The sequence below is a fragment of the Jaculus jaculus genome, chromosome 19 (genome assembly GCF_020740685.1).
Source record: "Jaculus jaculus isolate mJacJac1 chromosome 19, mJacJac1.mat.Y.cur, whole genome shotgun sequence".
Taxonomy (NCBI): Eukaryota; Metazoa; Chordata; class Mammalia; order Rodentia; family Dipodidae; genus Jaculus; species Jaculus jaculus.
Genome location: NC_059120.1, coordinates 19,600,464 through 19,625,675, shown reverse-complemented (window position 1 = coordinate 19,625,675; position 25,212 = coordinate 19,600,464). Strand labels below are relative to the sequence as shown.

The following is a 25,212-nucleotide window of genomic DNA, read 5'->3' as shown; positions in this document are numbered from 1 at the left end:
GGTGGGTGTGTTTTAAGTCTACTTCAGTGGTGAGCTCTTGGGTGCCTCTTGTACCAGAACTTCTTAATGCTGTTGAACTATAACTTGATACTCCTATTGAGCAGCATTTTCCCAGCCTTCTTTCCTCTCTTTTCTCCCCACCTTATAGAAAATTTCATACTATTCCCAACCTCTTTTTAAAAAATAATTTTACTATTTTTATTTATTTGTTTGCAAGCAAAGAGATACAGGGAGGGGGGAGAGAATGAATATGGGCATACCAGGACCTCCACCATTGCAAATGAACTCTAGATGCTTGCGCCTCTTTGTGCATCTGGCTTTACATGGGTACTGGGGATTTGAACCCAGGTTATTAGTCTTTGCAGGCAAGTATCTTATCTGCTGAGCTATCTTCCCAGCCTAAAACTTCTTTTGTTCATGAGTGAGATCCTGTGGTGCTTGTCTCCCTGTGCTTCCTTATTTCCCTCAACATAGTGATTCTCATTCCACTCATGTTGCAGGTGACAGGCTCTTACTCGTTTTGTGACTGAATACTATTTGATTTTCCATACTGCACTCATCAGTGGATAGACATGTGGGTTGCCTCCATTTCACAACTGTCTTGAATAGGGTTGTAATAAACCTGGGAATTCAGATGTCTCTGCGGCATGCTGATTGCATTTCCTTTGGATCTGTTCCTAGTAGTGGGATTCCTGGATCATATGGTAGTTTTCATTTTAATTTTTTGAGGAATCTCCACTAAATTCCATAATGGCTATACTAGTTTTCACCAAAAGTGTTCAGCGGTACTCTTTTCTCCAAATTTTTACCAACATATGTCATCTTTTCTTTTCTTTTTAAAATACAAATATCTTACTGGAGAGATTGGTGTCTAATTAGGGTTGTGATTTGAATTTTCCTAATAGTTAGTGATGTTGAAGATTTTTCATACATCCTTGACCGTTTACATTTCTCTTCTGAGAAATATTTATATTTGTGCCTTTCCATTTTTTTAATAATTGCCCCATCTTATAAGTTTTTAAAATTTTTAAATGTTTTTATTGACAACGTCTATAAACATAGAAAATAAACCAAGATAATTCCTTCCCCTCACCCACTTGTGTTTTTTTGTCACTGAGTTTGTAGACTGGTTTATAGCCCATGAGGTATATAGTTTGCACATCTCCTTTATGATTATCTAGTTAGCTTTTTCTGTTAATTGCTTTCTTTATTGTATGACAGATTTTTTTTTTTTGTTTGATATAATCTGTCTACCTTTCCTTTTGTTTCTTGTGTTTTTAGGGTCTTATCCAAAAAGCCAATGTCCATTTCAGTTTGCTGTAGTAGCTTTCCTATTTGATAGTTTCAGACTTCACATTTAATTTTTGTTGTTGTTGCTGTGTGTTTGCTTTTTGTTTTTGTTTTTTGAGGTAGGGTTTCACTCTAGCCCAGGGTGGCCTTGAAGTCACAGTGGTCCTACCTCTGCCTCCCAAGTTCTGGGACTAAAGATGTATACTACCATGCTGAGCACATTTAAAGTTCCATTTTGAGTTGATTTTTGTAGTTTTTTTTTTTTAAATATAATTTATTTTTATTTATTTATTTGAAAGCGACAGGCAGAGAGAGGAAGAGGCAGAGAAACAGAGAGAATGGGTGCGCCAGGGCCTCCAGCCACTGCAAACGAACTCCAGACGCGTGCGCCCCCTTGTGCATCTGGCTAACGTGGGTCCTGGGGAATCGAGCCTCGAACCGGGGTCCTTAGGCTTCACAGGCAAGCACTTAACCGCTAAGCCATCTCCAGCCCGATTTTTGTAGTTTTTGACAAACTTTTTTTGCATTTACTTAACACTGTCTTTTGGCTTTAGGTTTGGTCTGCTGTTTATGTAATTCCTTATGGCATAATGTTAAATTGTTTATTTGAGGTCTTTTTTATATATAATTTTAGAGCTATAAATTTTCTTCTGCATACTGCTTTTGCCACATCTTCTAAGTTTTGTTATGTTGTGTTTTCGTTTGTTAATCTTAGAATTGGCTATCTTGTTAAGTCTGAACTGAGAAAGACTGACACTTGGATAAACTTAAAATTAGAGTCAGTCACTCATTTAATGACACCTGGAATTGTCTTCATAAGTATTTGTTACTCTTTGGTTGTTTAAAAGAAATTCTGACAGCTTCAATTTTTTTTTAACTTATCAGTTCCTTAGTGACATACCTCTATGTCTATATTTATCTATAGTTTTTCTCCTTGTTTATCCATCTTAACAGTTTCTGGGGCTCTCAGAAGCAGTGGCTTTTGTCAGCTTTAGAAAATTCTCAGTCATTATTTCCTGAAGAATGCTTCTGTCCTATTCTCTTTCTGCTTTCCTTCTTGGACCCAAGTAGGTAAATGGTCTTTTTAGCTTCCCTTTATCTCTTTCATTTCTAATGCAGCCACTTTCATTTCGTTGAGACTTTATGGGAAAGGGATTTTGAATTTCTTATGCTTACAAATTGTTAAATCTTGGGCTGGAGAGATAGCTTAGCCGTTAAGACACTTGCCTGCAAACCCAGGTTCAATTCCCCAGTTTGCATTAGTCAGGGTTCTTCATAGGAACAGAACTGCTAAAATGAATTATTTTAAAAGGGGATTTATTGGATAAGCTTACAGTAGTCTAATAGCAGTTGCAGGCTCAAGAATCACTGAACCTGGTAGCTGCTCAGTCCTCATGTCCAGAGCCTCAGTAGTCCCAACCTGGCACTGCAGATGGTGCCAGAAAGCCTGGAGGCTTCCTGAGGAGCTGCTGGGTTTCGATCCATGCGGGTCTTTAGTTGATGCTGGTCTTGCAGCTTTCAGTCCACGCTGGAAGGTAGCGAGCAGCTCCGGCAGCCAGGTGGAAGGGAGGGAGGAAGAAACTCTTTTTACCCAGAGCTTCCTTATATCAAGTCCCCCTCTGAGCGGGGCCACCCACTGTGGGGGAAGGGCTCACCCTGGGGGAAAGACTTCTTCCTTTAGTTGAGCCTTCCTAGAAGCAACCTATGGATTACTCAACAGATCAAGTTGACAACACCTTAACTATCACAGCATGTAAGCCAGATGCACAAGGTGGCACATGCATGTGGAGTTCAGTTGCAGTGGCTGGAGGCTCCGGTGTGCCCATTCTTTCTCTTTCTCTCTCTCTGTCTCAGTCTCTCTCTGTTAAATAAATAAATGTTTTAAAAATGTGTTAAAACTTGAGTGGCTGCTTTATGTGTTTTTCCCATGGAACACAAAGATCCTTTTACTTGATTGCTTCCTGAACTTTATTTGCCAAGGCCCTCCTGCCTGCACAGCGTGTTGCTGCCCACCTGCCCTGGTTATTGTACACCCTGCCAGTGGCAAAGGTCACCAGCCTTTTTCATGTAGGGGTGTCATTTCAGCATATTTCTAAGGAGCAAGGTTAATCTTCTCCAAAAGATTTTGTGCTAGGAACAGTGCACAAATGCAGTGCAATTTTGTAAGGGGAACAAGCAAATGGATCAAGGGCTAAGGAGAAATAACATTTAATAAAAAAACCTGTCACCCTCTGTGGTCCATGTCCTATGTACATTTTCTTACTTAATCCTCACAGTTTCGTAAATAGGTTTCATTCCTCTTTACTGTTTGAAACAACTAAAGTTAATGGAAAATGCAGTAACTTCACTTCCAATTAGGAGTTGTAGAGTCAGTTTTCAAACTCAGCCCTGAATTTGCCTCCAGAGTCTTCTCTAAAGAGCTGTTCTTTTGGCACTGCACTATAAAATTCAGTCTCCTCTCGTCTGTTGAGGCTTTGTGTGACCATATATTTTTAACCATCTCTCTCTGTCTGTCTGTCTCTCTAACTATCTGACAGAAAGAGAGAGAAAATGAGCATGCCAGGGCCTCCAGTTGCTGCAGACGAACTCTAGAAGCATGCGCCACCTTGTGCATCTGGCTTACATGGGTCCTGGGGAATCAAACCTGGGTCCTTTGGCTTTGCAGGCAAACATCTTAACCACTATGCCATCCCTCCAGCCCTATTTTAACTTTCTATTGTCAACGTCCATATATATACACAACATACCATAATCATAATCTGCTTTTTACCCTCCCCATTTGTCCCCTTTATTGAATCTCTGCTTGTGTGAATAGTGAGGTATCGAGTATCAAGGCCACTTTGTATCTTAGTGACAGCATTGTAAGCACTCTTCCCCTTCCTTTGACTCTTCCATTATTTCTGTCACCTCTTCCACAATGGTCCCTGAACCTTGGAGGATGTGTTAGAGATTTCTCAGTGCAGAACATTCCACTGTCACTTCTTGTCAACACTTTGGTGAGTTTTGAGTTACCCCAGTGGTCACCACCATCTGAAAAGAGAAGCTTCTGTAACTAGAAGTGAGATTAGCATTAATCTATAGGAAAGATAAGTGTTTAGTGTTTAGAGGACAGTTTGGTGGGTACAACATACCCATTTTTCCAGGTAACAGTCATAGCGCCCCCCCCATACACAGAGCTCCCAAGCCGTAAGCTTTTATTATGTTTTCAGTACCAGCCTTGAATTCCCTCCTTTGGAGTGGGCCTCAAGCCAATCAGAGAGCAGTAGGTTTCCCCCATAGCAGACATGCCACCATTGCATTAGTTGGTACATGTGGCCTGGCTGGCCAGCTATGGGGCTTGTAGGGTCCCGGTCCAATGCTGGGTAAGACAGGTGATGACATCTCCCCAGCAGGTTGAGTATTGTAGAGGAGTTTCTGCTTCCCTGGAGTAGAAAGTATGCTCCATATTTCTTTCTGGTACCTAAAGAATTCTTTTTGTTGATAGAAATGTTTATGTCTGTGTGCTTTATGTGCTTCTCTATTTAGACAAGACTGCCTTAAAACAAACAAAACTGGTAATGACCTGATTAGCTTGTCAGTGTTCAAAATAATTTAAATTTTCCTGGAAAATAGTTTTTATACATGTGTGAATCACTGTTTCCAAATTATATCACATAGCTTATGTAAATTGGAAAATATGTATTAACTTTTTATGAATTGCCACTAGAATTGCCACTCTTGACCATGCCTTGATTTACCCTTCATGTAGGCAATTCTTTTTTTTAATTTTTGTTTATTTTTATTTATTTATTTGAGAGTGACAGAGAGAGAAAGAGGCAGAGAGAAAGAGAGGAAAGTAGGCATGCCAGGGCCTCCAGCCACTGCTAACAAACTCTAGACGCGTGCGCCCCCTTGTGCATCTGGCTAACGTGGGTCCTGGGGAATCGAGCCTCGAACTGGGGTTCTTAGGCTTCATAGGCAAGCGTTTAACCACTAGGCCATCTCCCGCCTGGCAACTCTTTTTAAAAACTTACTTATTTTTCTTTGTGATGGAATGTTTGTGAGACATGTGTGCTCTGTGTGCACATGCCTGCAGAAGCCAGAAGACTACAGAGGGTGCTTTTATCACTCATCTGAGGTTTGCTTTTTTTTTTTTTTTCCTTTTTTTAGTTTTCGAGGTAGGGATTCACCCTAGCTCAGGCTGACCTGGAATTTACTATGTAGTTGTCTCAGGGTGGCCTCGAGCACACAGTAATCCTACTACCTCTGCCTCCCGAGTGCTGGGATAAAAGGTGTGTGCTACCACGCCTGACCTCACCTGTAGTTTTAAAAAAATATTTTCTTTATTTATTTGAGAAAGAGAGGGAGACAGAGAGAATGGGCACACCAGGGCCTCTAGCTACTGCAACCGAAATCCAGATGCATGTGCTACCTTGTGCATCTGGCTTACATGGGTCCTGGAATTGAACCTGGTCCTTAGGCTTTGCAGGCAAGTTCCTTTAAGTGCTAAGCCACGTCTCCAGTCCCTCATCTGGGATTTTTATTGAGGTGGAGTCTCTCATTGAACCTCAGGCAGCCATTTTTTTAGATCGAATGGCTAACCAGTATGCCCCATCAAGTTTCTAGTCTCCACTTCCCACAGGAATGGAGTTATGGGCATGTGAGGCCATGCTTACCTGATTCTATGGGTTTTATCAAATCAAAGTCAGGCTTTCACAGGCCATCATGCTGGTGTGGCAAGTGAGCCAGCTCCCTAGTGCCTGTAGGTCGATCTGAAGGAAATTACTTTAAATCATCATTGTTTGAATAGAGCTGTATGTTTAGTTATTAATAAGTACTTGTGTTTTCTAAATATTATGTAGTTTTCTATGATTTGTTTTAAGACAAGGCCATACTGTTCAGCCCAGACTTACTCTTTAGATCAGGTTGTCCTTGAGCTTATGGCAATTTACCTGCCTCAGCTGGGAGTTTAGATGTGAGCTACCATGCTCAGCTTATCTTAAACATTTTCATGAAATTTTGTAGCAACTGGGATTTATAATAGACAAATAACTCCTCATGTTGGAAAGGAGCTCTAAAACTGAACATGCAGAAAGTGAACACTGACTAGCAAATTAACAGTGGCTTGTGACTTGCTATTTAAGAAAAAAACATAGATTCCTTCTTCCTCTTAAGATAGGAGACAGAGCCAGGCATGATGGCCTTTAATCCCAGAAATCAGGGAGGTAGAGGTAGGAGGATTGCTGTGAGTTGGAGGCCACCTTGAGACTACAGAGTGAATTCCAGGTCAGCCTGAGCTAAAGTGAGACCCTACCTCGAAAACCAAAAAAAAAAAAAAGACAAGCCATAGAAGCATGCTGCTATACTTTATTTTGAGGAAAGCAGGTTTCTTGCACTTTAATTTTACCATCCTAAATTGAGATAATTCTAGTGCAGTGTTTACCTTGGAATATTTTTCTTAGAAGATAGTTGGATTTTTAAAAATTTCATTGATTTCAAAAAATGATAAAAAGGGGCTGGAGGGATGGCTTAGTGGTTAAGGCATTTGCCTGCAAAGCCAAAGGACTCAGGTTCAATTCCACAGGACCCACATTAGCCAAGATGCACAAAGGGGTGCACACATTTGGTGTTTGTTTGCAGTGGCTGGAGACCCTAGCGTGCCCATTCTCTCTCTCTCTCTCTCTCTCTCTCTCTCTCTCTGTCAAATAAATAAATAATAAAATATTTTAAAAAATGATAAAAAGGTAAGTAAATTTTTTTTTGTTCATTTTTTATTTATTTATTTGAGAGTGACAGACATAGAGAGAAAGACAGATAGAGGGAGAGAGAGAATGGGCACGCCAGGGCTTCCAGCCTCTGCAAACGAACTCCAGATGCGTGCGCCCCCTTGTGCATCTGGATAATGTGGGACCTGGGGAATTGAGCCTCGAACCGGGGTCCTTAGGCTTCACAGGCAAGCGCTTAACCGCTAAGCCATCTCTCCAGCCTGTAAGTAAATTATTACATTAAACATTGATGTTTGATTAAAAACATTTTATGAAACATAAAGCTTGCCTTTTCTGATTCTCAAAGAGAATGGCACATTACTAGGTTAGTATGTAAATGTGAGTTTACATAGTGGGATTTGAATATATTTAATACAGTTGAAGGTTTTGAGTATTCATTACAGATTATCATAGGATTACAGAGTTGCTTTTTATAATCCATACCTTATTTCAATAAATTGTAACAAAACCATTCTATAGATTTTATTGCTCAAGAATGAACATTAAATAAAAAAGCTTTGTATTGTCTAAATATAATTGTGTGATTAAGCAAATAGATTGATACTATTGGGCAAAAATTGAAACAGTGAACATTTCTGAAATTCTGAAATTTTGAATTTGAAAGTTTGATAGATTGTTAGATTGCTAAGAAAATCAACATATATTTGCTATATGGGTTCTAGACATCATGCTAGGCATAATCTTCTTGCCAATAAGTGATCTATTGATTAGCTTTTCCAAAAAATGAAACAGTTTTTTCTACACTGACAGTGTGTGAGGGCGCAAATCATTCCTTTAACTCTTGCAAAGTGTCTTCAGAGCCATGGTGTCTTTGTAGTTACTCCAGGGTTCCTTGTCCCTGTGGGAACTCTTCATGATGGGGACAAATTTCATTAGAAGCATTCATTAGAATAATATACTTAACATTCAAGTTCTTTTTGTTTGTTTGTTTGTTTATTTATTTGAGAGTGACAGACAGAGAGAAAGAGACAGAGAGAGAGAGAATGGGTATGTCAGGGCATCCAGCCACTGCAAACAAACTCCAGATGTGTGCACCCCCTGGTGCATCTGGCTAACTTGGGTCCTGGGGAATTGAGCCTCGAACCAGGGTCCTTAGGCTTTACATGCAAGAGCTTAACCACTAAGCCATCTCTCCAGCTCAATATTCAAGTTTTTAAAACAGGTTTTTTTTTTTTTGTTTGTTTTTTGTTTTTCGAGGTAGGGTCTCACTCTAGCCTAGGCCGACCTGGAATTCACTATGGAGTCTCAGGGTGGCCTCAAACTCACGGCAATCCTCCTACCTCTGCCTCCCAAGTGCTGGGATTAAAGTCGTGAGCCACCAAGCCAAGCTTCCTTTGTCTTTATTAACATGTTCTTTGTCTTCCTTTTTGTTGTCTTTTGAGGTAGGGTCTTGTTATAGCCCATGCTGACCTGGAATTCACTAAGTAGTCTCAGGGTGACTTCAAATTCACAGTGATTCTCTCCTACCTCTGCCTCTCAGTGCTGGGATTAAAGGCATGCACCACCAGTTCCCAGCTGTCTTCCTAAGCTTTTTTTTTTCCTAAATAGTTTTGTTTTTACTTATTTATTTGACAGAAAGAAAGGAAAAGACAGAGAGAGAATGGGCACACCAGGGCTCCAGCCACTGCAAACAAACTCCAGATGCATGCAGCCCTTTTTGCATCTGGCTTATGTGAGTCCTGGGGAATTGAACCTGGGTCCTTTGGTTTTGCAGGCAAACCCCTTAACTGCTAAGCCATCCCTCCAGCTTGTCTTCCTAAACTTTTAACACCCACTTCTTTTGTACTTATGAGGCATGGTATCTATAAAATATCACAAAACTGAACGCAGGCAGCAAGCATACCTTTGTCTGAAGAATACCAAAAGAAGCAAAGAACACTGGCAATTGATGACAGTTTCTTCTCTTTGTTGGTGGAAGATGCTGTTGACACATTACCCATGGAATGTGGGATTAGTCAGTTCTAGCCAGATTAGTGCCTTTTTTCAAGGTTTTAATGGTTTGGATAGTTATAAACAGTGAACCGACCTGTGTTAATTGCAGAAATCTGATCATACATTTGTTGAGTTTAAAAACATAGAAGAGGGCTGGAGAAATGGCTTAGCAGTTAAGCATTTGCCTGTGAAGCCTGAGGACTCTGGTTCAAGGCTCGATTCCCCAGGACCCACATTAGCCAGATACACAAGTGGTCACACACATCTGGAGTTCATTTGCAGTGGTTGGAGGCCCTGGCGCCCCCATTCTCTCTCTCGCTCGCTTTATCTGTCTCTTTCTCTGTCTGTTGCTCTCAAATAAATAAAAGTAACAAAAAAAATTTAAAAAAACATAGAAAAAATTACCAGATTTTAAGTATGGATTGTTCTTGTTGAATGTGCATATACCATTTACTCTACCAAAGCCATCACTTACCTATATGAAAGCATAACAGAGTAAACAGTCATTACTGCTGAATCTGATTATTTTCCTCTAGTCACCTCTGTCTTTATTGCCTTGCTGTTCTTGCATTTGCAAAGTTATTCACTGGGAATAATGAACATCCATTTGTCTTTTTACTACTGATGATTCTTACTGCTAGGAAATTTTGCCAAGTTGTTAAAGTTGCACCTTTTTAGCAGATCTGCCCCCATCCCACCCTACCCCATCCTGTTACTTGGAGTTACCTGCATTTGCCAGTAGGATTCTCAAGTTTTCACAATACTGACAGCTCTATGGCCTCAATGTGTTATTCATTTAATGCTGTATTTTTATTTCTCAAGTCCATGTGTAACATACTACAAGTTAAGTAAAGAATTGTTTCTGGCAATGTGATATTAGAGATTATGCTTAATGTCCAGCAATCTCATTTTTATCTCATCTTGAGCAGCGCTGGTTATTAGAATAGTGCGGAAACACCTGCAGGATGTTAGAAAGGACGGCAGCAATCAGCTGACATGCGCCCCTGTGCTCCCTTGGGCAGGGCTTTTGACCGTAGTTTACGACTGAACAGCAGTTGGCTGTTGTGTAAAGGTAACTGGCTTTCAATTTCAGTGGGTTTCTATTTCTAGTTTTTCTTAGTTTTGAATGAAATCTACAGCTTTATGATTTGAACACATTGACTATATATTCTGCTCATTTGTGGATTGTTAACTGTGAAGTGTGTTTGTGTGCCCGTGCGCGCATGTGTGTGTTTTCCAGGTAGTATTTCCTTTCACTGTGATACCCATGATAGGCTACTACCTGGATGGTGTGACTATATAACATACTCTGGCCTCTGGCAGATTGTGTACTGGATGAAATCAGGTATATATATTGTATATAGTGCTTATTGGCTTAAATACTGTAGTAATTTAAAGGTAGTTAATTAAGATTTGTTTTGTAATTAGAATGACAGCTTTGAATGGTTTTCTCATCTTGACCCAGTCACATATATTACTAACTGAAGAATAATTTAAATGAATATAGTTTGTGAAATCCTGATACATACTAAGCATAACTCAGCTAGTGAGCAACATTATAATTTATTTATGGCTATGTAATATAGTTACTAATGAACGAACTTAGAATGAGGGCAAATTATAATGTATTTTGTGGGAAAATATACTATGGAACAAAGGTTGGCATTATGTAATAAGTTCCCACAAAATGTTAACCTACTTGGCAATAAATACAATTAATAATGTACATAAAAGAATGAGATTAAACTAATTTTGTATCAAGGAATTATTCATGAACAGAAAGTGGACAGCATAGATTTGATGACAGGAAGGTTATATCTAATCTGAATTACTGAGTGACCTCGGAAGCTTGCTCAGAGGGATTACAGAATAATTATGTTAATATGCAATTATCACCTCATTTCTTCTGTAGTAACCTCAAGATGTAGTATAGTAAGGGTGTTATAGCAAGTGCTGATAGTTTGTGAAAATACTGATGTTTGAGATTTCTGAGACAATAAGACTAGCTTGAGGCGTATAAGTGATGATCTGTCATCTTGAAGACAGATCTGACCTTTGTACTTTTTTTATGCTCACAGTATATGACTAGAGGCTGTAGAACTCATTATGCTTTTCTAGAAACTGAAATATATTTTATGTAGATTTAAAATCCCCATTTGCAGTTTTTAAAAAAGTGTATGAATTTTTTAAAGAACATCTTTGAATTCAGTTAAGAGACAAATTTTATAATTATATGATGATGTGGAGAACGATTTTAGTAGTGATATCTAACCATTGTCTTAAAAGATCCTAATTGATACACTGAATTCATTGAGTTTAAATCCAGGGAAACTTAAACAATATAACATAGTTTACTTTAAATTTATTAGCTTCCCTTTGTAAAATTTGATGAATTTCTTGTCTTCAAGTATGTTCCTAAATAGCCTAAATGGCTACTGATGGTTCTACTTTATATATTTGGCCATATAAAGATAGTTGAAAAACTGTTAGAAACAGTGTAAAATTAGTTTGTAGGTCAAGTGTTTTCTTACTTGGATGCATAATCCTCCTAAATGCTGGGAAATGAATGTCAAAATTCAGGATCCATTTATTGAATGAACAGTCTAATGACCTACTTTTTCTTATCATGTCTACAGCAACTGTGCATCTGAATGCAGGGAAGTTTGGAGCATTTAATTGCTAGATTTACTCGGGAAATTAAGCAGGAGAAGTTTTTAGGCATTTCTTACAGTATATTTCTCACTGTGGTGGCTTGTCAGTATTAATGTGCTGAGAAAGTCTTGCCATTTACCTAAGAAAGTAATTTCTTTTGAGGAGAGAGAAGTTTACATTTGTGAGCAGCTAAGGCACATTTGATCATGTATTTTTTCTCTGTTTTTGAGTAAATGGTGTGTATGTGCAGAATGTGAACTTAGGAAAAGCTCTTATAAAGCCACTGTGGTGATGAGAATGTAGTCTCCAACTTGACATGATGGTCTCATAGTTTGTCACCCTGCTGTTCAGGGAGTACTGATGGAGTTGCTTTAAATGGGAAGCGTCTGTTCCATCGCTCAACCTCTAACACCAGAACAGATGGGTGGAACATCGAACACGGAAGGTTTTACCTCTGAGGGGGTAACAGTGAAGCCTCTCATTAACACTGAATTTACCACTTCGTTAGCAATGTTGCTTCCTGTTGAGAAAAGCATTAATACAGGCTTTCAAATTGACTGAGCATATATTTGTCTACCTCTGTGATTATAATAAGTAGGAACAGAAAGTGTTTTTCAGACTGGTTTTTTTAAAAACTAACATTTCAAATTTATTAAATTGTTAAGATTAAGTCATTTTTACTTTTTATACCTAGTTCAGTGAGAAATACCAGGAATGGGCAGCATCAAAACACTCTTTTCACTGACATTTGTACACTTCTTTTAACACATGTTTATGTGCTGCCCATTTTTAACTTCTGTGTTTGTGATGCAGAGATTCCTGCTGAGTGCTGCATTAGCACCATTTTGGGGTGATATCATTGAATATGATCTTATTGGAAGTCTATTTTTATTACCATGGAAGTTTGCCAGTCTCCAAAGCAGAACTCTAAGAATGTGTGATGGGTGGAATAATGATTGTTGGTATAAATGATGCCAAAGAAAAATATTTATAATATTTGTTTGTAATCTTCATTGTATTAAGCATTTTATTGAAAGAATAATATGTATGTGAAATAACAAAAATGTTACTAGAAATAATTCTTTCATTCTTAAACCAGATTTGATATTTTACAATGCATAAAAGATAACAGAAATATTGAAAGCTATTTTAAAAGTCTTACTGTCTGAATGTTGAATTTTAACAGTCTGTTATCTTTGTTTTTATGTGAGGGGCAGAAATTCAGTCTATCTCCTTACATGTATCTCCTGCTAGAGCCTTTTGGGCACATAAAAAGTGCTCAGCACATGTGTGAAGCATGAATGAATTATACTTACTTGTAAGTGCAAGAGAAAACTCAATATAATTTAGGCTTTTATCCACCTGGAGTTGGTTGTTTTTTAAGGCATTGCTGCAGTTGCTGAGCCAAGAAGACCAAACCACAATGAAAGTTATACTAGAATGGAGTTTCATAGGAGGAAAGCTACTTTTTTTTTACAGTGATGGTGTACTTATATTTTTATTCATTCAACATTTAGTCATTTATTCAACGCATACTGCCTAGTGCCTTTGCCACGTTCTGTCCTCCATTCTTAGAAGTATTGTGACTAGGTTGTAGTTCTTATACTTAAGAAGCTTACTTTTTTCCAAGAAGACAGGCAATTCCAGTATAATGTGGCCATTTTCCCAGTATAAGATAACAGTGTGCAAGGGAACTCTTCATAGTAGAGAAATAATTAAAACCATAGTATTAACATCACTCAATGTTGACAAGTTTCTTTTTCTTTTAAATTACTCTTTTGTCTTATAGTAGTTCAATAAATTATCAAAAATGCTTTGAGGACTAGGGAGATGGCTTAGTGGTTAAAGGTACTCGCTAGCAAAGCCTGCCAGCCTGGGTTCAATTCCTCAACAAACACATTAAGCTGGATGCAAAATGGTACATGCACCTGTGTTATTTCATTGTGCCTGTGACAGTGGGCAGCAAAGCGGGAGAAGCCAAAGCTAGAGAGCCAGTTAGTATGATGTTTGCTTGCAGTAGCAAAAAAAGGTGGAGGGCACATACCGTGAAATTGTCCCCTGACCTACACACACACACACACACACACACACATTTTGGTGTCTGCATTATATTTATGATACCTCATTTTATAAAAAGGCTTAGTTTACTGAACTATACTGTCAGGTCATAAAGGGTATAATTGCTTTAAGAGAATGTTGGGATTCGACAGTAGGAAATTTTAACATAAAACTTAAAAAAAGGTGGAGCCCTTTAACCCCAGCACTGGAGTGGCAGAGGTAGGAAGTTCACTGTGAGTTTGAGACCACCCTGAGAGTACATAGTGAATTCCAGGTAGCCTGGGCTAGAGTGAGACCCTACTTCAAAAAACAAACAAAAGAAAAAGAAAGAAAGAAATCTCCCTGGCCCCATCAACCCACAATTTCCCAAATTCAAAACAAAACAGATAAATAAATACATTAGAACTAAGGATACATTGAGTAGGAAATTTTTCAAACCCTGTAAAAATGAAAAAGCTTTATTGTTAGTAAAAACGTAGGATAATACTGGCAAAGCAGCTTTAAACATTTTAGAAATTATTTTATACATGAGTGAACAGTCCATGTTAACTGCAAATAAATATATTGATTTAAATAAAGTTCTTTACACTATAATATTTTGTCACCTTCCTTTTAGCAATGAACTTGTATTTTAGGTGACAAAACTTTCCTTCTCTGAACATTAGGTAACTCAAATTACTCAAATAGAGTGTCCCTAATAAGTCTATATTCAAGCCAAATGACTTTATTTTTATTTTTATTTTTATTTTTGTGAGGTAGGGTCTCTAGCCCAGGCTGACCTGGCATTCACTATGTAGTCTCAGGGTGGCCTGAAACTCACAGCAATCCTTCTACCTGCCTCCCAAGTGCTGGGATTAAAGGCGTGTGCTACCACACCCAGCTGTAGACATTTTTTATATATGCAATATTTAATTGTTTCATAGCAATTTTGACCTTTGTGGTATTCTTTTAACTTTATTTTTATTTATTTGACAGAAAGAAGGGAGAGAGAGAGAAAAATGGGTGTTTCAGGGCCTCTAGCCACTGCAAATGAACTCTAGACACATGTGCCCCCTTGAGCATCTAGCTAATGTGGGTCCTAGGGAATCAAACCTGGATCCTTTGGCTTTGCAGGAAAATGCCTTAACTGCTAAGCTGTCCCACCAGCCCCCCTTTTGGTATTTTTAAAATGCTTCAATATTTTAATGCTTCTTCATTTCTGGAAAATTATTAGGTTCTCAGTATAAAGAGAGAAAATTGAGCTAACATAAATGTATACTTTTAACTCTCCATACATTCTGATAGTATTTTTTTCATGCAAACCTAAATTTTTGTTTTCCATTTTCTAGACTAAATGTGTTAAATGGTCTTGCCAAGAATATGGATCATCTGAAGATAAACACCGATATCACTGGTGCTAATGAAGAACTCCTAGATGATAGCAACTTTATCTCGGAGAAAGACGGTGGAGCTCATAAACCAAAAGATTGTCCAGCGTCATTTCAGAAAAACAGTGCTTTGATCCAGTCGGAAGAATTGTCAGAAAACAAATCTGAAAAAGCCTTAAGTGGAGGCCAGTCTGCTCTGTGTATACTTGGTGCTCCTACTGTTTCTAGTGAAAACTTCACCTTGCCTAAAGGAACTATTGCTAATGGACCAGTTTCGCACTCCTCCGTAACTAAGACTTCCAGTATGAATAAAGGCAGTGTTTCACTAACCACTGGGAAGCCTGTGGATCAGCCAACCACGGAATCATGTTCAACTCTGAAAGCGGCAGCTGATCTTCAGCTGTCTGCATCACAAAAATCAAGTCAACACCAAGTTTTATTTTTGTTAACAGATGTAGCACATACTAAGAATCCGACCCATTCCATTAAAAAACTACCTACCTCTGTTTCAGTTGGTTGCGATGTCCAGAATTCAGTAGTGAGTAGTGGCAAGTCAGAGAGCACTTTAAGAAATAAAGTGGAGGTGGGTGAGAAGAGTGATGATATATTGGTAAAAAATGATCGTGTCAATACATTAGCAGGAATTTCCTCAGGTACAGATGAATTTAGGTCAGAAAGTGATAGAAACTGGGATCCCCAAAAAGAGTTTATTCAGTTTCTTATGACTAATGAAGAAACAGTGGATAAACCTCCAGTTCATTCTAAAGTAGGTATAGAAAAAAGGAGAAAGCGAAAAATGGATGTAAGCAAAATAACTCGTTATACAGAGGATTGTTATAGTGATTCTAATCATGTGCCCAGTAAAGCAAAAATGCTGCAAGCCAACTTTCTGGAGCAGAGTGAAGAGGTACAAGCAGTAGACTCACAGAAATACGCATTATCGAAAGTAAAGCCTGAGTCAGCCGAGGAAGATCTGGAATCTGGGGATGCTTTTCAGCATCTGGTCTATAACCCAGATAAATGTAGAGAAGATGGCTCACCTGTTCCTCCTAGCACTTTCATTTCAAATACCTTAAAAAAGAAATGTGAAGAGAGTGATTCTGAGTCACCTGTTACTTTCAGTCCTGAAGAGCCGTCATTCTACCCCTGTACCAAGTGCAATGTGAATTTTAGAGAGAAAAAGCACCTCCATAGGCATATGATGTATCATTTAGATGGAAACAGTCACTTTCGCCATCTTAATGTCCCAAGGCCATATGCTTGTAGAGAATGTGGGCGGACATTTCGAGATCGCAATTCACTTCTAAAACATATGATTATTCACCAAGAAAGAAGACAGAAGTTGATGGAGGAAATTCGTGAATTGAAAGAATTGCAAGATGAAGGACGAAGTGCACGGTTACAATGCCCTCAGTGTGTGTTTGGTACCAATTGCCCTAAAACATTTGTGCAGCATGCTAAAACTCATGAAAAAGATAAAAGGTACTATTGCTGTGAGGAGTGTAACTTCATGGCAGTGACTGAAAACGAATTGGAATGCCATCGAGGCATTGCCCATGGAGCAGCCGTGAAATGTCCCGTGGCCAATTCTGAGGTAACCCAGAGAAAAACACAAAAAAAGACTGTAATGAAAGACTCTGTTATAGGATCATCCAAAAAACCAGCTACATACCCATGTAAAATGTGTCCTTTTACCACTTCTACTAGAAGTGTTCTAAAGAAGCACATGGAATACTTGCATTCCTCATCTTGTGTTGATTCATTTGGTAGTCCTCTTAGACTTGATAAGAGAAAAAGTGACACCCTCAAGGAACCTATAGATAGTGATAGTACTAAGCCATTGGCTAAACAGCAGTCATCCACATTTCCAAAGAACTCTGCTTTAAAACAAGACGTCAAGCGAACATTTGGATCAAGCTCACAACCAAGCAATCTATCCAAAGTCCACAAGCGGCCACAGAGAATACAAAAAGCTCGGAAAAGTATCGCCCAGTCAGGTGTAAATATGTGCAATCAAAGCACCTCTCCTCATGAGACTGTTCCAGTTAAAGGCAGCACGGACCAAAAACCAAAGTATTTCCATCAAGCAGCAAAAGAAAAATCTAATGCCAAGGCAAATAGCAACTATCTTTACAGACACAAAGATGAAAACTACAGGGGGATCAAAAAATCGGGTAACTCCTATCCTCTGCACTTCAAAAAGGAAGTTAATTCATTGAACTCTTTACAGCTGTTTTCATCATCAAGTAATGCTCATGATACTTTCATTTCAGACCCTCATAACCCGGACACCAAAAGGCCAGAAAACTTCAAAGACCACAGGCGTGTAGCTGTCAAAAGAGTAGTTAAGGGATCTAAGAAGGAAAGTTCTGTTGAAGGAGAAGACTTGGATAGCTATCCTGATTTTTTGCATAAAATGACCGTTGTTGTTTTGCAGAAACTTAATTCTGAAAAAAAAGATAGTTATGAAACAGAAGATGATAGTTCCTGGGACAATGTTGAGCTGGGTGACTACACTACACAGGCCATAGAGGAGGAAGCCTACAGCAGTCTTAACCAAGAGCATGTTGACTTATTTCCGCTATTTAAAAGGAAGGTGGAAAGCCAAGATCCGGGAGAAAATGCTTCTCTTAGTTATGATCAAAATGATGGCTTTTACTTTGAGTATTACGAAGATGCTGGCACTAACAACTTCTTGCACGAGATACACGATGCTGAGCAACTAGAGAACACAGACTCGTCGTTGTCCAAGCACGACTCTGTGTTCCACTGGGCTGATCTGTCTCTTGAGAAGAAGTCCTGTCCTTATTGCCCGGCAACATTTGAAACAGGTGTCGGGCTGTCAAATCATGTCCGAGGACATCTTCATCGTGCAGGGTTAAGCTACGAAGCCCGTCATGTTGTGTCACCAGAACAAATAGCCACAAGTGACAAAATGCAACATTTCAAAAGAACTGGCCCAGGGACCCCTGTGAAGCGAGTTAGAAAAGGTAAGTTCTTATGTGGAAATAGGTTAGGCTAAACAGCTGTTCAGACTCAAAGGAATTAAAAGTTTTGTTTGAATTTGGTCTTCGTTAGAGTCATAACTTCATATTTCAGAGTTAACTCACTTGTGGTGACTTGTAAAAATGAATCTGATATTACTCTTAATTTTTTGTAGCCATTGAGAAATCTGAAACTACTTCTGAACATACTTGTCAGCTCTGTGGTGGTTGGTTTGATACAAAAATTGGGTTATCGAATCATGTCAGAGGCCACCTGAAAAGACTTGGGAAAACAAAGTGGGATGCCCACAAGTCTCCCATCTGTGTTCTGAATGAGATGATGCAGAATGAGGAAAAGTACGAAAAAATCTTAAAGGCACTGAACAGTCGTCGTATTATCCCCAGACCCTTTGTAGCTCAGAAACTCTCATCGAGTGACGACTTCCTATCTCAAAGTGTTATACCTCTTGAAACGTACCGTAATGGCCTAAAAACGGAAACCCTGCCTGGGTCTGCGTCAGAGGAAGATGGGGTGAACTTCCTAAATGAATATGATGAGACAAAGCCTGAACTGTCCAGTGGAAGAAAGAACCAGTCTCTTACTCTGATAGAACTGCTTAAAAATAAGAGGATGGGCGAGGAAAAGGGCTCTGCTGTCTCTTCTCACAAGATCCATAATCAGACAGCAAGAAAGAGATTTGTTCAGAAATGTGTTCTTCCATTAAGTGAAGACAGTCCACTTATTTATCAACCACAAAAAATGGACTTGACTATGCACTCAGGTAAGAGGACATTGATGACTCATGTCAGGTGAAACAGTTCATTTCTGTGTTCTAAAACGGAATATTTGTGCAGTGTGCTTTCTCAGAATCTTATTAAAGCTACTTCTTTTGCAGAACAGATTGGTTATTCTATTGTTATTTCTATGTAACTCATCAATTGATGACCATCAGCACTGAGTCTTTGTGCCTCATGTCGTGGTCTGAATGTAAGGGGAGAACAAAAGCAAGAGAAAATCACATACACCCACACCAAATAAAAAACTGAATTCAAAAATCAACTTGTTGAAGGGAGTTCTGCATGGGATGAGGATGTTTAGAAGCCTAGTAAGACTGCACACTTCTTATTTTTGCCAGTGCTCCAAGGTGATGTTTTCGAGCTTCAGCTGTTAGTTTTCCCACAGGCTAGGCAAAACAAACCAGAACAGCTCCTCTACCTTGAAAGGATCGGTGCTTGTTTTATGTTGCAGTTAACTCAAAGCGTCTCCCTATCTGAGTCATCACTGAATTGTGGAATGGTTTGATTTTGGTGAACTGTTGTGAGCATAGAAAATCCTTGTCTGCACTTTTGGATCTGGTAGTTGTGTTCTACTGGAACAGGTGATTTGGCTGAGTGTTAGCACATCAAAAGTTTTTTCAGTTTTTAAGGAATATTTTGTATGTTTTAGGAAATGATGTAACAGGTAAAGTGGCCAAACTTTATTTGGTATTCCTTGGTCTAGTTTATACTTCCAGACTAGGTTTTTTAGTTCTTCGTATGATTCTTTGGGGGCTTAGGAATGCTGGAGGATGACATACATGGTCTCATTATGGAGCCCTATGTTAAGTGTGTCTGAGGTAATAGGAATTGGCTAGGGGGTTTGTAAAGAACTAAAATGACTGTATTGCTGATCTGCTTATTTTTATTAGGCATTGGAACATACCAAATACTTCTATTGCAATTTTGATTTAGGAAAGATGATCTTATATTCTAAGTGGTCTGAAAAATGATTGATCTAATAAAGGCGTCGGGTTAGTAGGATGCTAAGAGGATCTGCCAAAGTTCGTAGCTTTCAGCATTTTCTAGAAGGATGGAATGCAGTGAAGGGGTTTGAGTGTGTGATAAACCTGTAGTATTAGTGTGGAGGAGCGGGAAGGCAGACTGTGGCTGTCCAGTGGTTTGGAAGAAAGCCCTGGGCACCCTGCGGGGTAATGCTGGTGTGAGGGTTAGGGCTTTCCCACTGTTTCATCATGTTTGCTTTCCTGCGATGACTGAGATGTTAGCTTGCTGATCATTTATTTAGCACAAAGGTTTTAGCAAAGAACTTCAAATCATTAACTTTCATTATTGATTGCGCATTCAGAGTAATGAACATAAGTGTCCTAAATAAAAACGGTGTGTCTAACAGCTGCTCAGTGGTGTGCCTTACCACCTTTTCTCCCAGCCTTCATCAGAAGCCCAATTTAGTATCGAGCCTTTTACGGTTTTGTGGGCAAAACACTTTAATTACCACTTTGTTAGCTAGACTTTTAAATTCTTTTTATTGGTAATGTTGTAAGCTTTGAAACTTCTCAACAGAACTGTGCGATTCAAATCACTAGACTGAGTTTGGTAGGTTTAAGAAATGATCTGCGTAACACAGAAATCTGCAAGAAGTGTTAGTAGCTGTTAAACCCAGAGGAGCTTAGAGGTCCGAGTCACTCCTCCTCCACCTCTCCAAGAGCATGGCTGGCTCTCAGCACTAATTCCAACTCCTAACAGTTACCTAACTCCCCTTCCTTCATTTAAGTTAAGCTAACTCAGTGAACGTTTTCTAAGCCATCTTTATTGTGGTACTTTTCTACACACGTTAAGCTAAGAAATGTTCACTTTTTGAAGCGAGAACTGGATGATAGTTTTCTTTTGAATGATAGGTATGCCCGTGAAGCTTAGGACATGTGTGCGTTGCAATGCGGCGTTTACAAGTGCTGTTAGCCTGTCCAACCACTTACGCGCTTGTGCACGGCAGAAGAGTGCTGGACTTTTGACTGGTACAGGTAGGTTTGAACAGATACCACAGCAAGTCTGCTTGATACAGTACTCTTTTTTTTTTTTTTTCCCTCACCAGACTGGTGCTAATTCAGATGATATTTATAGCTTCATTCGCTAAGCAGTAGTTGAGTCTGAATACCTAACCCATTTCAGCAACTTGTAAACTATTAGATAGCATTTCAAGCAAGTAATTTTCCCCCCACTTGGCTCATACTCACTTAATTTGTAGAACTTTTGAGTTTACATTAATTCCATTGATTTTTGAATTATACTATTTTTGATTTTTAAATTAATTTTTATTAGATTCTAGTAAAGATACCTTTTGGCTAAAAAAGAAAAGAACATGAAAAACATGGTAGTAATGCTATCTGGAAAAAAAATATTAGAAAAGGAAATTACAGTGAAATTTTAAATATATAGAATTGATTAAAACACTAAACAAACCCTGTAAGTTTTCATTAAGTTATAGATCAAGTCTTTGAAGGCCAAGCCTTAATAATGGCCCATTTTGGTAGCTACATAGATTTTTCTTTCCTTGCCCCTAAACTATATCTAGAACAAATAAGTCTCGCTGTACACATAAAAGTTAGCTGCATATTTCTGTGTTATTTCTGGTTGGCTAGCCCAGCCTTGCAGATACCTCCTCATGCTGCTTGCTTGAGAGGCGCTAGTTTACCAGACGCGGCCTGCTGCTTACTTTGCCAGACACTTGCTCTTTCCTTTGTACTCTTTCCAGCCACTTGCTTTAGCAACTCCCATTTCTCTCAAATCTTACAGTTTACCCTTTTTCTAGACAGATCTGCTTAAATCCATTTTTGCCTAAAATTCTCCTTCCCGTCTTTTTAGTTCTCTTGCTCTGCTTTAAGATCACTACCTTTGCTTTCTCTGGTTGTTGTTTTCCCAGCCGCTTCCTCATGTTCTTAACTTTCTTCCACTGTTCTTGCTGTCAAAGAAACACTTGTATTCATACCACTGTCTTACTTCTGCTTCTTTGCTTTATTCTTTGACTTGCTTTCAGTGACCAAGGTGACTATGGACCATTTATACTAAAAGGAGAGGAGAGGAGAGTGTGTTTGACTTGACTGGGTCAAAGCTCCTTCTGTGGGGTTGTAATTCTCATACACCGTGCATTGGTCAGGCTTGGAAGCAAGGTGTAGGCATTAACAGTGGGAGGCATTGATGACAATAGAAAGTTCTGTTACCACCACCATCATCTTTATTGAATATTTTCCATATGTTAGACACTTAGGCTGTGCAATTTCCATATATGATATTTATGAAACAGCCATATGAGTTGTAGGTGCTATGATGCTTTCCATTTTATGAGTCGTACTTGCAGAACTTCCATAATATGTCTGAACTTAGATACTTAATAAAAAATTTGAAATTCAAATCGCACTGTCTTTTCTTAGATTTTTTTTTTCTTTTTACTATATTGTATATAGGAGATCCTTTTCTTAGATCTCTTACTAGTTTAGAATGGCATCATTTGGTAGTCAAAAAATGAAGTTAGTTATAAAGTGAGAAGCAGACAGGCATGGTGGTGCATACTTTTAATCCTGCAGGAGGCAGAGGTAGGAGGAATGCCGTGAGTTCAAAGCCACTCAGAGTGAATTCCAGGTCAGCCTGGGCTAGAGTGAAACCCTACCTCAAAAAACAAAAAGTGAGCAGCATTCTGGTGAAGAACAAAGAAAATAATAGCCATGTTAGAAAGAGTAGGAGCCATGAAATGGTTGGGCCTGGTTGAAGACTTTACCAGCTTGTGAAGATGTTGCACTGTGGCTGTTTGGCAGATGGTTCAAATATGCAGGGAGGATGGTCTCTCCACTTCAGACTCAGCCATTTCTAAAAAGTGCTTTTACCTCCTCCAACAATCCATCAAACCATATGGTCAGTTGCTTAAGTAATTGACAGTGACATTACCCTTCATTATACATACATATATATGTATCTTTATTATTAGATATATTATTTTATATATGTGTATGCATGTATGTATCTTACAATTTACCCTTTTTCTAGACAGAAAAATAGGGTGAGTGGGGACATAGTCTAGGCTATTGTAGAAAAGAGACTATTGCAATTAAATACTAACCAAAATGTTGGACATGCCTAGAAAGCAATGCATGTCCTTGGCAGTCCTAACCATAACAAGGGAAATGAAAGCCTGAGGAAAGTCTAAGGTGGTAGTTTCCACAATGAAAACAAAGTTTATGTGCTTCCTTTCTTTAGAAACTATGAAATATTTTTTGTTTGTTTGTTTGGCTTTTCAAGGTAGGGTTTCACTCTAGTCCAGGCTGACCTGGAATTTACTATGTAGTCTCAAGGTGGCCTTGAACTCGCAGTGATCCTCCTACCTCTGCCTCCCGAGTGCTGGGATTAAAGGTGTGCGCCACCACGCCTGACTAGAAACTATGAAATAATATGAAATATTTTGTTCTGATTTTTAGTCATCTTGGTCAGTAAAGCTACACAGAACATGTCTTTCCTGGTTATTTATGACAACTAAGAAGTTATAATTTAGCTTTATTTATATTTTTGTTTCTTTGATGAAGAGTCCTGTTTGTATTTCTTCTGTTTTCCCCCAATGTAAATATAAAGCAGCGGTCTCAACTGATAACCCCAAGGTTTACCCAAGGTTATTACAAGGAATTCATCAATTCCTATGAGTAAAAAGCACCTTTTTTCAGTTATATTTATGTTTTTTTTTTTTTTTTTAAAGTAAGACCTCACTCTAGCCCAGGCTGACCTGGAATTCACTATGGAGTCTAAGGTTGGCCTCACACTCAGTCATCATCCTCTGGATTGCTGGGATGAAAGGTGTGTGCTACCACACCTGGCTGTAGATGCATTTTTTGATTACTAAAAAAATACAGTCACATACCTTAATGCAGTCATAGAATTGGAACATTGTAAAGGGAAATAGGAAGGCTATCTCTATAGAACGCCTATAATGTGTTGCTTCTAGTTGAAACAGTCTTTGTGGTTTCCTTTTGAATAAGCCTGATTGAAGGATAAAGGCTTGCTTGACTATCAGACAGAATAAACTTGGAAGTCTTCTAGAAGCCACTAGCTCCTGGACTCTTCTGTGGCCTTTTAGGGGAACAGAAATATTCCTTCTAATTTGGGTCTCTCCAACTGGCCTTGAAAAGACAGGAAAGGTTATTCCTCTAACTCCTCAAAATACCCATTTGCTGATGAACCAAATAGTAATAATGTGATAGTTCTCAGTCTTCTTTTTTTTTTTGGGGGGGGGGTTACTGACCTCTGAGAATTATATGGAATTTACCTATAAGATAAATTTGTATAGACATAGTGTACTTACCTATCCACAGATAAAATATTTTCTATATGTAGGCTTTGCATAGCTTACAAAGGCTGCCCCTGAAGGATCCTTCCTGTGGCAGAGAGTCAGAGAGAGAGGGAAAATGAAAACAAAGTAGAAAGAATCTAAGACTAGGATTTGGGAGTTCTAAGTAGGATTTTATTCTTTTACTTTTTAAAATTTTACTTATCTGTAATCAAAGACAGAGAGAATGGACACTCCAGGCCCCTCTAGCCACTGCAAACAAATTCCAAGCACATGTGCCCCTTGTGCATCTGATTTACACAGGTCCTGGGGAATCAAACCTGTGTCCTTTGGCTTTGCAGGCCAATGCTTTAACCACTAAGCCATCTTTTCAGCCCTTTTGTTTTTTAATGAGTTGAAGATGCTTAAGATGCATAGCGGTGTGTCATCAAAACTAATTACTTTGTCACAAGAATATAAATTAGAATTTATCTTCCCTAATACTAGTAAAAATGAGGAAGAAAGTAGAAAATATCAAAGAAACAGCCATATTTTAGGCAGCTGAATTACCAAAAAATAATTTCCACAGATTTTGTGTAATTTCATCTAGTATATCTTTGATTGGATAAATTGCTTATCATTTTTCCTATTTTCAGTTAATTTGTAAAGCTATTTTCATTTTTTAAAAAGGATCTTTGTGTAAAGACATCTCAAAGAGTTTACTATATATCTTAAATTCAAAACAGTCTTAAAAATTCAAGAATTAATTCCAATTAATATAAAGCATACTATTGGATAGTTTTTTATTTGAGACTTTCATCTCTTTAGATTAATGTTTTATATGTTCTCATTTTTTTATTCATTAATTCCTTATATAGTCTTATAAAATGACAGTTTCATTAAAATTTGGAGAAATCTTATCATGTAGTTCATATCAAAAGCTTTTAGACATTTTTATTTTCACTGTTTGCTTTTTTGTGCTTAAACATTTTAATTAAATGATATATGTTTATACTGTCAATAATAATAATGACATTATCTAATTGTTAATAACGTACGCCAAGCTCAGTAATAGCACCTCTTTG

The 25,212-nt window shown here is 38.4% G+C and overlaps 1 protein-coding gene across 8 annotated transcripts in view; it reads left to right on the top strand.

Annotated features, from left to right (window-relative positions):
* Znf644 (zinc finger protein 644) overlaps positions 1 to 25,212 on the top strand; it is a 108,631-nt gene that overhangs the window by 68,931 nt on the left and 14,488 nt on the right. For 5 of the 8 annotated variants that reach the window (XM_045138084.1, XM_045138083.1, XM_045138085.1 and 2 more), the window contains 3 exons: positions 15,026 to 18,054; positions 18,225 to 18,830; positions 20,721 to 20,843. The exons of 2 other annotated variants lie outside the window; for them this stretch is intronic. In XM_045138084.1, the coding sequence (XP_044994019.1) occupies positions 15,026 to 18,054; positions 18,225 to 18,830; positions 20,721 to 20,843 (3,758 nt within the window). The remainder of the gene's footprint in view (positions 1 to 15,025; positions 18,055 to 18,224; positions 18,831 to 20,720; positions 20,844 to 25,212) is intronic. One more of the 8 variants, XM_045138087.1, reaches the window with a different exon arrangement.